This window comes from Perissodus microlepis, chromosome 1 (genome assembly GCF_051167445.1).
Source record: "Perissodus microlepis isolate ML-2025 ecotype Zambia chromosome 1, ASM5116744v1, whole genome shotgun sequence".
Classification (NCBI taxonomy): domain Eukaryota; kingdom Metazoa; phylum Chordata; class Actinopteri; order Cichliformes; family Cichlidae; genus Perissodus; species Perissodus microlepis.
This window is the reverse complement of record NC_140461.1, coordinates 35,317,891-35,331,103: the sequence shown is the minus strand read 5'-3', so window position 1 is coordinate 35,331,103 and position 13,213 is coordinate 35,317,891. Positions and strand designations below refer to the sequence as shown.

Sequence of the window (13,213 nt, the reverse complement as noted above, 5' to 3'; positions counted from 1 at the left end):
AAAATCACCCAGTGTAAACTTGAAGGAGTGCTTCTGTATCAGCTGTTTTATATACGTCAACTTATCTTCTGACATTCATCACCATGCAAGGCCTGAAACATTAGTGATTTATGAGTGATCAGTGGGTCCAAAACATAAGTCTAACGGAGAAAGTGTTAAAGCTAGACGATTTAATACGCCAACGCTGAAGTGGCCAAAACTGTAGTTTACTCTGTGCTGCTTGAGGTTGGCTCCAAACGTCAGTCTATGTTACAATGGTAGTTAAAGTCTTACAGCCCAGTACAGGAGCAGTTCAGGCTTTAATGATAATTACTGGTGTCCCAGTTGGAGTCTGCTGGGCTTCATCCACTACTTCAAGTCGTTAAACTGGACCTTTTTCAGGTTTTGGATTATCTGACTAATACTATGACCTGCTGTGTGCTACAGACTTTTGTGTGAGTATAATTTGTCTGTTACTTAGTATTAATTAGCCTATATGTGTCTGCTGCACCTGTGCAGTTTAGTAATGCAGCTTTGTGCAAGAAAAAACAACTATATGTGCTGTTAAAGATTTATCTGGGAATACAATATATGATCCTAAAAAAATAAATAACATTTTTAGGGATTTCTATGAAACTTTATATACACCACAAATAAACCCATCTAAAAACGAAATTGATCAATTTCTCGACAACATAACTCTTCCAAAATTATTAGACACCCAAGCAATAGCACTGGATTCGCCACTGACGCTAGGTGAACTCCAGGAAGCTCTGATAAGTATGCCCAATAATAAGGCTCCAGGTCCAGATGGTTTTCCAACAGATTTTTTACAAAGAATTCTGGACAATTCTGGCACCAGTTTTTCACAGGATGTTGCAGGAAATCAAAGAAAATGGTAGACTACCACCAAATATGAACTCTGCAAATATCAGTCTCTTACAAAAACCAGGCAAAGACCCTGTATATCCCTCAAGCTATCGTCCAATATCCCTTATTAATGTAGACCTTAAAATAATCTGCAAAGCTCTCTCAAAGAGATTAGAGAAAATAATCCCCCTTTTAATTCATCCTGACCAAACTGGTTTTATAAAAGGTAGGCACTCATCAACAAATACACGTAGATTACTTAATTTAATAGACTACTCATGCAGTAAAAACACTGAAACCATAATATTTTCTTTAGATGCAGAAAAAGCATTTGACAGAGTTAATTGGAAATTTCTATTTGCAACTTTACATAAATTTGGTTTTGGACCCTGTTTCATAAACTGGTTAAAAATATTATATAACTCCCCAACAGCTTGTGTCAGAACAAATGACCAAACATCCTCCCGCTTCTCTCTTCTGAGGGGCACCAGACAGGGATGCCCACTCTCCCCTTCACTGTTTGCAATTTTTATTGAGCCATTAGCAGCAGCAATTAGACAGGCTACAACAATTAAGGGCATAAAATGTAAGAATATAGAACATAAAATCAGCCTTTATGCAGATGATGTGTTACTTTTTCTCCAAAACTCACAAACCAATATCTCTGGGGTAATTGCATTGATAAATTCCTTCTCAAGTGTCTCAGATTATTCAATTAACTGGTCGAAATCAACAGTTCTTCCGATTAATTGCTCCTTCCATAATTCTTCTCCTTCCCCACTGCAATGTGGAAATATAAAATATTTAGGTATCAATGTCTCTCCTAAACTTTCAGAATTAACTAAATTAAACCACATCCCACTTTTAAAGACAGTAGAAGGCGACCTGGCTAGATGGAAATCTTTACCCATATCACTCATGGGAAGGGTCGCCGCTATAAAAATGATGATCTTGCCAAAAATAAACTATTTATTTTCAATGATCCCAAATAAGCCATCACAAGATTGGTTCAGATCTCTAGACTCGTACATTTCTAAATTCCTTTGGAAAGATAAACCCCCACGTATCAGCTTAAAAACACTACAAAGGACCAAGGATAAAGGAGGATTAGATCTGCCTAACTTTAATCACTATTTTTTAGCCAACAGGCTTCAGTTCATCTCTAGATGGTTTAAACACACCTTCTTAGATGAACCTTGGATAGATGTAGAACAGGCACTATGTAATAACCTAGAAATTTCAGACCTACCATTTATCAGCTCAAACATCAAACGACATGAATGCTTTAAAAGCATCAATATTAGCTCTTCTCTGACAGCATGGTGGGAGTTTCTAAAAATGACAGAGTCTTCATTAATCCCATGCAAACGTACACCTATCTGGAACAACCCGGACATATTACAAAACAATAATATGATAAACTTTTCAGATTGGAGTTGCAAAGGAATTAAATACTTGGAACATATATTGGAAGGAACAGACTTTATTTCGTTTGACAGACTAGTTATACAATATGGGATCAACAAGAAACGATTTTTGGAATATCAACAAATTAAATCCATAGTAAAAAAGAAATTTAATCCCAGTGAAGCTGAATTACAAACACCACCAAGTGTGGTACAATTTCTTAGTCTAAAACCCCCCAAATTATTGTCTAAAATATACAGAACACTTTCTAAAATAGATGAATCAATATCCCTTCCTATTGCAAAATGGGAAGCAGATTTATCAATCAACTTAGACCCAAACCTTTGGTCCCAGATATGCTTAAAAACCTTTCAATGGATCAGAAATCCCAGTTTGCAATTAATACAATACAAAATATTACACAGAGTGCACTATACTGGTCATAGGATGTTCAAGATGGGCTATACGCCTTCCAACAACTGCTCACGCTGCACAGCAAATACACCGGACAATTACATCCACGCTCTTTGGTTCTGTCCACCAGTTCAGAAATTTTGGCGTGAGATATGTGAAGACTTATCAAAGTGTCTGAAATGTAACATTCCAGCCTCCCCTTTAGTATGCTTGCTGGGCAACTTGGATGAGGTCACTGCAGAAATAAACACAGCCCACGTTGTTTTTACGGCCCTATGCATTGCCAAGAAAATGGTCCTCATTAACTGGAAAAATAAAAATAATCTTAATTCTAACCAATATAAAAACCATCTAATAGATCACATTAGTCTTGATACAACCTCTGCCATCACATTTGATCAATCCCTTTGGGCTCCTTTGATCGGCTTCATCACCTAGTGGGGGTGGGGGGTCATGGTTTGGTCCTGCCTTCGCTATTGTGGTTGATGTGGGGGTAGGGACGGCCTTAGGGCGTCTGGGGAGTCCCTAGGGACGTTTCCCTGGAGGGCCTAACCTGGGGGCTGTGGCCATGACCTGGTTAGAAGCTCTGGGGCTCTTGGATGGTGTTTTCCTTGTGGCTGCGTACAGCGGAGATGGGGGAGGGTCTGTGCTGGCGGACGTTGGTTACTGGCCTGGTAGCCTGGCTGCCCCTGGGAGGGTCCGGGACGGGCGTGGAGGCTTGGGGGTCTGGGGGTGCTCCGCCCCCCGGTCTGGGGTGCTGGCCGGGCCTTGGGGGCTTGGGTCCTGGCTGTTGTGTCGCCGGAGCAGTGGGCGGGTGGGTGCAGGGGGGCTCAGCCCCAGTGCAGGGGACCTCTGGTGCATTGGCCCAACTGGGGGGCTCTCTAACTGGTGGGGAGGTTGTTACATCTTTGCAGGTGGTCTCCTCACTACAGGAGCTCACTCTGCAGGTGGGGGGAGAGATATAGGAGAGGGGGAGAATGAACTCAACCTGGGTGTCTATTGTCTTGTGTAGTTTGGGAGATGATTGGATGATGGGGTGGGTGCAGTTTTCTCTGGGGTGGAGTTGGGTGGGCTGCCCCGGACTCTGTGGGGCTGGGCAGTGCTGCTGCTGCGGGACCCGGTCCGGATGGGCCTGGGCCTCCTTGCCCTGGTGGGTTCCAGAGCGTGGGGGTGCCTACTGGGGTCAGCGGGGGAGCTGGCCCCAGGGAGGGGCCGCTTGCCCCTCCCTTTCTTCCCTCCCCATCCTCAGCTGCCTCCCTATTCCCGCTCTACCACACCCACCCACACACGCAGGGCTTGGGGTGCAGGTATGTCACCAGGGTGCAGGGGAGGCACTCCCCCTCTGTCCCCTTCTGGCCGCCTGTGCCTCAATTTTATTCTGCAACCTAGACATCCACATTACTCACACTCTCACATAACACATACATATAGGGCCTTGGGGGTGGGCACGTTTTACAGCATCCAGAGGATGGTCGTTGTACTCCAACCCACCTCTGGCGCTGGTGCCCTACCCTCAATTTTAAATGCATTTAGACACTGAGGGTTTTCGGGAGGAGCCGTGCTGCTCTCTGAGAGGAAGCTAGTACCATGCTCTCCTGAGTTTTAAATGCACTTTAGAACAGCACACAACAACATTACATATGAGCGGGCGTAGGGAGGTTTGAGGTCTTCACTCACCCCGGTTCTGTTAGCCGTCAGGGCTGGGGGGCTGGGAGGAGGTGCTGGCCGTCAGACTGGGGTCTGGGATGCGGGGCCTCCCTGCTACTGCAGATAAGGAGGTGGTCCGCTTGCCTCCACCCCAGAGAGAAGGGTTACATCTCCTGGGTCTAGGTGCGGCTTGCCCCTCTGGGGGCGGGGGTACCTGGACCTGGGATATAGAGTATGTTTGGGGAGTGCGACTGTCTGTGCAGTGTCTATTTGTGTCTGTCTACACGTTGGGTGAGTGCCGAGTATTTGGTTGTGCATATGGGGGTGGGAAGGCACGTCTGTGTCCGCGTGTGCCTGTTTGTCTGTGTCTATATGTCAGGTTGGGTCTTAGACTCAACCTCTCTGGGTACATCTCAGGCCCTCTAAAGTACGGAGGCCTATCTCCCCTCACCACACTCCCTGCCGGTGGCTGATGCCCTTAGACGTTGGTGTGTTGGTGGTCCTTGTCATCTGGGGCTGGGCGCTCATGCATGTACCGGCTCACTCCTGGTGGCCGATTGGCGGGGCCGGGCGCCTGTGGCCCGGCTGGGCTCCTTCCGGGGGGTGGGATGCCCTCAGGCCTCTGGCCTCTGGGCCTGAAGCTCGGTCCTCTCTGGCACAGCTGGCTGCCGGCGGAGCCCGCGGGCACACCACTGCAACCCCCTCTGGCCTCTGCTCCGTAGCTGCGGGGTGACCTCTCGTTTGGGGCTCTACTCAGCTCTTCCCAGGAGGGTGGCACGGTTCCCCCCCCCTTTGGTGGTCCTCCTCGGGTCCTTGTACTCTGGGGCCTCTGGATATCTGGGGCCTGGATCTCCTCCATACCTGCTTCATACCCTGGTGGACGGGGCTATGGCTCCCCACACTCCCTAGCAGATCGTTACATGGAGAAACCTTTGGAATACAAGCATGCTGATCCACACAGGTATGCACACAGGTGTACACACGGGTGTTCACAGACGCGGACTACACCTTTCTTGGCTGCTGCCTCAAAGCACATTGTGCGCTGTCTATCTTGCGTGCTGCACAATATTGTTTATTATTTAGTATCTACTGTTATCTACTGCTAGCTAGTTTATTGTGATGGTGCTGTTTTTATTATGTTGCTCTTTGTTGTTTGCTTTCTCTTCTGTTTTTTTTCTCCATACAGGTGATCCAGGCGTTTTGTTTGTTTGTTTTTTCCTTTCTTCCCCCCCTTCTCACCGTCTCTTCTCCCCTTTGGTTTTCTTTCTCTCCCTCTCTTTCTTTCATTCTTTCTCCCTGTCCTATCCCCCAGTCACGTCTGTCCCGTTTGTAGCAACCGAAAATAAAATAAATACATAATTATAATAAAGGTCAATCAAATGGACCAATATGGCAAGGCCATGATGATCCACTTGGTAAAATAAATCCGCGTGGCATCTTTCTTGGCCTTAAGACAACAATTCTGATGGCTAAAGATCCAAACGGGACACAAAAAAAAAAAAAAAAAAAAAAAAAAAAGTAATGCAGCTTTGCTAACTAGCTTGCTAACTCCACACTTTCATTTGTAAGGTAACTTCTGCCTCCAAAAACAAGATTTGGACAAAATCCTGAAGTTTCCAAAACAAATGGGAACATCATGTTGTCTGTGGATTCACTGACCTTTGACAGGTCAGATATGACGGTTTACAGTTAACAGGCTTAGAGTAACCAGCTAGGCACAAATCTGCTTCAGAGGAGTACGTGGTTCTTTCCAGCTCCGAAGCAAAGGGAAACATCCACATCTATTGTTCCCTCTATTCTCCAGCCTGATCCTGTGACCCAGCGAGTGATGTCATTGCTGCATCCATTCATCAGCTTCTCACAGCGAGGATTGTCCTCCAGCTTCCAGGCTGCTCCTTCCCCTAGGATGGTACCATCTTCAGACTCCACGGTGTCTGGGAATCACTGCCGTATCTGTTTGCTTTGTTTTGGTTGATAAATGGCTCCTATCGCCAGTGGAGGGCCTCGGCACTCCAATCCAGCATAATTTGTGGCTCTTAAACTTTTTTTTTTTTTTTTAAAGGGTTCATCAAGCAGAATGAAGCCCAGATTGTTCCAGTGTCTGGACCGCAGAGTGTCAAGATGAATCCACAGGAGCTAAGGCCACGAGGAAGGAAAAGTAGTCTATGAGTGGTTCATAAACATAACCATTCATCACTTATAAAGGCATATAAAAGTGTAAAGCCTTAAACAAACTGACTCTATTTAATTAGAATATATTAGGATTTCTTTTAACTTTTACAGTAACCAGTTTCCATGGCTCGCGGTTCTCACTGCTTTGCACCTGAGAGTCTTAGAAATAGGGGTGGGTTTTTATAATCGATTTATCGATTAAAATCGATTCTGGCTTGGATAACGTGAAATCGATTCATTAAAATCCTAAATTGATTTTTTTAATATAAATTTATTTTGCCCGAAATGCCAGAATCTCTGGTGAAAGATCACAAAATTTCAACAACCACCAAACAGCTAAGACAGTAAATGAGAGCAGGTACACGGATTCTGCACAAAGACGTAAACACACAGCGCGGATCAGAATCAGTGAGATGTCGCCTTTCTCAGCTGACGGTCGGGGCTGAAAGCCGACAGCTCGCTGATTCTGATCTGTCGGCGGGTCCGCGCTTTATGTTCACGCCCTTTTTGCGCTGATCATAAAGCTGTTAGTTTTATCTCTCTCCAAACAACATTGACTGAACCAGCAGCAAACGAAGCAGCAAACTACGCTTCACATAAACATCGTCATGAATTCCCTCTGACTTTTGCTGTTTTGCTTCCACCACGATAAAATCTCACTTCATGCACAGCTCTCTCTCTCTCTCTGTCTCTCTCTGTCTGTCTGTTTTCTTGCTTGTTACGCACAAGTCTACCGTTGTTTACAGGCTGTCGGCCACTGTTTTTTCTTTTTCGTTTTACATACTTCCGAAAAGAAAACCTCATTTCTGCCGTTCAATACTAAACAAATGTAAACTTTTTAAAATTATGCAAAATGCAAAACGCTTAGCCGTGTCTCTAATAAAACCGCGGTAATGTCAGAGGTAACGTTCATATGTTGATTAATGGTTTTCTTTCATTTTTGATGTACTGCAGAATATTTTTATAAAATCCCAGGCCAGGAAAATCACCTTCATGTTTTTCTGTGTTTTATCTTCAGCTACTTTGACACAAAGGCATCTGCTGTGATGCTCACACCTTTGATAAAGTCTTGTGTGTGTCAGCTTCGTTTTTATAGATACAAAAAAATGTAAATGTACTGATCTGAATTATAATATTTCTGACTGTCCAAATTTCCCAGATTCAAATCGAATCGAATTGAATCGAATCGTGGATCGAACCGATTCGGGACCTTGTGAATCGGAAACGAATCGATTCTAGAAATCAGTGACGATACCCAGCCCTACTTAGAAACCCTTTAACAGCACGTGGGGTGTATCATGTGGGGCATCACTGGATGAACCAAGGTTTTAATGGTTTGATTACGATGTGGTTGTTTCAGAAGCTGTGTCTGACATTAGTGGTGTTATGTGGTGGTTTCCACCCATTTTTACTGAGGGGGCAGCCAGAGTTGGTCCGCAAACATGATTCAGACCGAAATAAAAGGTTTTGACAGGGTGGTCTGAAAGCTTTGGTCTCTGGTGATGAACTCTACTGATCCTCTGACCTTTCTTATTGTGCCAAGATAACTAATTGTCAATACATTAATGTCTTCATAGAGGACGACTCCCAATTATTGAAAAACATCTCCCCATAAACAAGCTGGACTGTCATGATCCCCAGAGGATAAACCATGGTAACGTTTCTATCAACATTGTAGTTTTTTTGTTTCAACATCAGGCTCGTTCAACCTTGAAATACCAACACTGCCGAAGTTCAGAGAATCCAAAATATACTTAATAGTATTTTGACCCCTCTGCGGTAAGAGGCTGAAGAATGAAGTGAGGTTGGAGTTTCACCCCATCCATGTAACTCCTGAAACTCTTGAACGAGTTCAAATCTGTGACCTCAAGGTGAGAGGTCAAGTTTTCTAAAAGTTTTCAATTCAGTTTTAATTATATAGCGCCAAATGATAAAGAAAACCCCAACAATCATATCACCACTTATGAGCAAGACCTTTGGTGACAGTGGGAAGGATAAACTCTCTTTTAACAGGAAGAAACTTGCAGCAGATCCAGGCTCAGGGAGGGGCGGGGCTAAAGACCCACTGTGGAAGAGAGCCAGTGATCAATAATTACTCATGATTAGATGCAGAGTGGTGTACGAACACATGTGAGTGTATGAAGAAAAAACACCCAGCAGACACAAAATGACAAGACGACACATTTTCTTTCGGTAAATGATATTTTTATTGATCTTCACCACACTTTTCCCTTTCAACAATAAATCACTTTTCTATTTGACCTGTTTACGCGTTTAAAGAGAGATAAAGAGAATATTGCACTTAAAACAAGAGATGGAAGTAAAACCATGAAGCAGAAAAGGAGGGAGGAAACGATCACGAGGCTTTCTTTACAGCACAGTGCCTCCTCAGTACCAGGCAGCTTAGCTTCTTAACTAGCATCATTTAAAATAGCATCTCTATGTTAAGTCAGGTTTGTTTTCAGCTATTACGATACAGGAGAACTCAGAAGGTAGGTACACATGCACGCACAAGCAGGGCTCACTGGAAACCAACAGTCTTTATGATTTATGAGTCGTTCCACTGCAGATAAGTATGAATGCCACAGATACTGACTTTTTTAACTTTTGTTTTTTTGCACATGAAAATAGAGCAGTTAGCTGTGTGTGTGTTAAGCTTTGACTGAGAGAAATGTGAGTAACAGGAAGTCCACTATAGATAAAAATGTAGTGACGTGAGCGAACCGAGTCCCTCGTGTCTGGCAGTCTGAGTGGTTTGCTTATATGTGAGTAGTGCGTGATTATAATATTCCTTTACCGCAGGAATGTCAGCGTCACTGAATGACCCGGCAGCGCAGAGAGTTAACAGGAAAGTTTACCCTAGCCAGCTGTAGGCTAAATGTAATTATACATAAAATTATATATAACCCTCGACTCCATATCTTTGTCGCTTCTGTAAGTTGTTTGTTGACAGAATGGCAGTCAGACTGTGTCCTGTCATTCAAAGAAAGACACCGCTGACTTTAGCCTGCACACAGCTGATGTGATGTATTTCAGGCTACGGTGAGGCCGATCTGGCGAGTGTGACTCGGGTGTACGGTACGATGCGCAGCAAAAACCAAGGCAACCCGGATATCGAAGTCCTCCACGGAGAACGTAAAGGTAATCTGCATCTTCACATTCAAAGTAAATATGAGCCAATGACGCCAGCATCTGTCGAACACGCGTCGCTAGCTGAGCCGAGGAGACATGGAGGGGAAAATCTGCGTTTTCATTGCGGATCATAAAGTAGCAACCCTGGTGAGGCCTGTTGGTCCTTACATATGTTTGATTGTTGGTTTAGTTCCTGGTTAAAATCTATTAAATTGCCCCAAAAAGTATCAAAATATAGAAATCATCATCGATAATACTCGACCAAATCACATCTACGTCTAATATTAAGGTAATGAAGTGCTATCCAAAAATGACCACCAAGCTATGGCCGGAAAAAATTTAATACAAAATCAAATGCAACAAGTTGATTGTGGCTAAATTCAACAAAAAATAAAGAAATTGCACAATTTATGATGGCGAATTAATAAAACAAGTCCAGTTGAAGTCTAGCACACTCCTTTGTGCTTCTTTGAGTGGCAGCTGAAATACTGATTGGGTGCTTTGAAAGGTGCCGTTTTACCCTCACTATGTACAACTCTGACCTTTTGTGCACTGACAAGAAAACAGAGGAGCCAGCGATGTATCGCACACAGGCGTGCCTAACATTTCTACCATCACTTTCTCTTCCCTTCCAGCACAGCAGGACAGAAAGGCACATGTGGGCGACCGTCAACCAGGCGAACGCGCAATCTCTCCTTACAACCACATGTTCCTATCGTTGTAATGGAATACATTCTTTAACACAACCTTTGTATCAACACAGCAACAGGTATGAGGTTACTCTACTCTAATGAGTGCTATTTTCTGTATGTAAAGATATAAATATGTAAATACCAAAGATCAGATGATTCTTTTTAAACTACATCATGACCTCCACCTACAGCTCTCTATGTGACCTCTGTGACGATATGTTGACTGGAAATACACCAAAGACTACAGAAACAAACGCAGACAACTGATTTCTCAAATTCACTGTAGGAAAAACAGTCACTGAGAAACTGAAACAAGTGGTTTTCACTTTGAAAGGACTTTAGAAAGAGCACAAGTCACTACGAGACAGATTATCTTTGAGTATGAGCGTCCCTATAGCTACAGCAAATATACTGAAAAGCCCGAGTGGACCTCTGGGTTTCTGTTTCTCTATGTCAGCGGGAGCCGCGAAGAGACGGAAATGGAAACACAGAGGAAATTCATCACAAACTCTGTTGTGTGGTGATTTACACACTGCCTAACAGGAAGGAAGGGAATCAAACGCAAATGAAAATGCCAAATGAACAAATGTGGAGCTAGCGTCTGTGGCGACCCGCCCGTGAATAACGGAGCAGCTGAAAATATCGTAGATCTTCTCCGATATGATAAACGTGATTTGTTTGACTTGCTTGTTGTTGGCTTTAATTGTGCTTCAATTAGAACCTATTCTAAGTATTGTTTTGACAATACAAAGGGGCAAAAATCACTGCGTTATATAAAATAAGGAAAAAATCCGGTTAAGGGACAGAAAATAAAACTCTTCCCTTCACACGACAAAGTATTAAGATTGCAGTGAACAATTAAAAAAACGACTCTGTTATACAAATGGTGATAGCCACAACAACCCTAGAAATAAATAAAAATCTAGAAAACAGAGACAGTTACCCAGATCTGTTTCACACAAATGGACTCAAATACAAATAACTGGGGCAGATACATGTTTGCATATCGGGCTATAGAGAAGAGTAAATAAAAACCGATGTACACTGGGGAGGCCAGTAGGAGAGGAGAGAGGAGACAAACGCTGGATCTTAAAACTCGATCTTGCAAGCTGGGAAAGACTCATCCTGCATGACAACGGTGCTGCTGGAGGCCAGGACCATGATGTTGAGCTCCTGCTGCCTCTCGTGCGTCTGCTGGTACCATTCACGGGTCACCTCAGTGTCGTGGGTGGGGATGAGCGTCACCTGAGAGGGAAACACAAAGGAAAGTGCGGAGGTGTAGTCAACAGAACTGAGAGTACCTAGAAGATTTTTAAACTTGGTACACTTTGAAGGATTGTGTTTTTTCTTTGATGCGGTGAGTGCGGTCTAGTTTTAGCAGTACTTGCTATAATGTGAAGTTGCGGTCAAAAGTTCGTAAACACTTATCGTAGACATTAATAATGTCTTGGTAATTTGGGGCTTCTTTGAACTGTTCTTTTTCAAGTGTGGAGTGATTGTGCAGCACGCATCTGCAATGACTTTAACAAACAGGAGTTGGGTGGATGTTTGATCGGTCCTCATGGCACAGGCCTGGGTACCATCGTTAGAGGATTGGGTCTGTGCCAACAAACTAACTTGTTTAAGGCCACGTCCACACTAATACATTTTGGTTTGAAAACGCATCTTTTTCTCTCCGTTTTGGCGTTCCGTCCACACTGTGATGGCGGACGGCATCGTACAGCATTTGTTTTGTTTGCTCTCAAGCCCTATTAAAGATTAATATCAGTTTGTACATGTTCCAGATAAAACTCGGCACTTTTCCTCGACATTTTGCCGCGACGTCTCAAAGAGCCGGAAAGTAAACAAACGTCAGACGGAAAAGACGCAGGTCAATCATCGTACTTTTCACGCATACGCAGCACAGCAACGTAGCGTTTTCAGTGTGGATGAACACGATTGAAAACGATAGTGTGGACGCGGAGCGTTTTTAGACGAAACCGCAGTTTTCCAATTTATCCGGATTAGTGTCAACGTAGCCTAAATAAGCTCTACCAATTCTGCCAGGACAACTGATCGAATATTCAGTCAGGATTATGCCCTGAGCTTGCTGGTGTCTACCAAAACCACTGAGTCAGGAAGCAACTTGCTGAGAAGTAACCAAATATTAGTGTGAATGTATATGTACTTTTTACCCTCAGCTAACCCAATTATTCTTCTTTAATTGTATTAGAGATTATTAAAGATGTACTGCTGCACCATTCTTCAAACCTGGAAAGACAACAGTTCAAACAAATCAATAAAAACTTGTAATTACCATGATGTTCATGCCAAGTTTTGACCACAATTGTACAAATTCATGACGTATGTTTACACTCATATAGCTCAGTGATGTCACTTAAGCTGGCAAATGTAATTGTTTTAACCTATTTATGAAGCTAGCAGCTGTAGTAGTATTCAGCTGTCCTAACAGACCGCATGTAAAACATGGCCAAAGCCACCGGAGTTGAGCGTTTTGGTTTGGAAGGACAAAGAGGTAAATGACTCTGATGTCTGATCATTCATGTTACCCGACAGGAAGTGAATGCAACCGCTGAACAGCAGGATCACAGAGAATATGCTGGCTATCTAGTTTTCGGCCTAGCGCTGATTGTTGTTGTCACCTCTTTGGCTCTGACAGCAATCAGAGATTGTTAAACGTCTGTAGACATCAAACAGGTTTCTGGCACAAAAGAACACTGGCTGATGTCCAACTTAAGGAAATTTGGGCTTAGTGGAAAACAAAAGCATCACCAGCTGCACACCTCAGTACGTAGGTCGAGTAAGAGATTGAGGTGGTCAATAAATGCCACCACAAACCTTTGAGATTTAAAAGTGAAAATTATTGTGTTTATATTTTTTTATCAAGTCGACAACCCCAG

The 13,213-nt window shown here is 43.5% G+C and overlaps 1 protein-coding gene across 1 annotated transcript in view; it reads right to left on the bottom strand.

Annotated features, from left to right (window-relative positions):
- Window positions 1-8,672: 8,672 nt before the first annotated feature.
- Window positions 8,673-13,213, bottom strand: part of map1aa (microtubule-associated protein 1Aa) — a 58,404-nt gene continuing 53,863 nt past the window's right edge. The window contains exon 7 of the mRNA XM_084915028.1: window positions 8,673-11,558. Within this exon, the coding sequence (XP_084771154.1) occupies window positions 11,403-11,558 (156 nt within the window). The 3' untranslated portion in view covers window positions 8,673-11,402. The remainder of the gene's footprint in view (window positions 11,559-13,213) is intronic.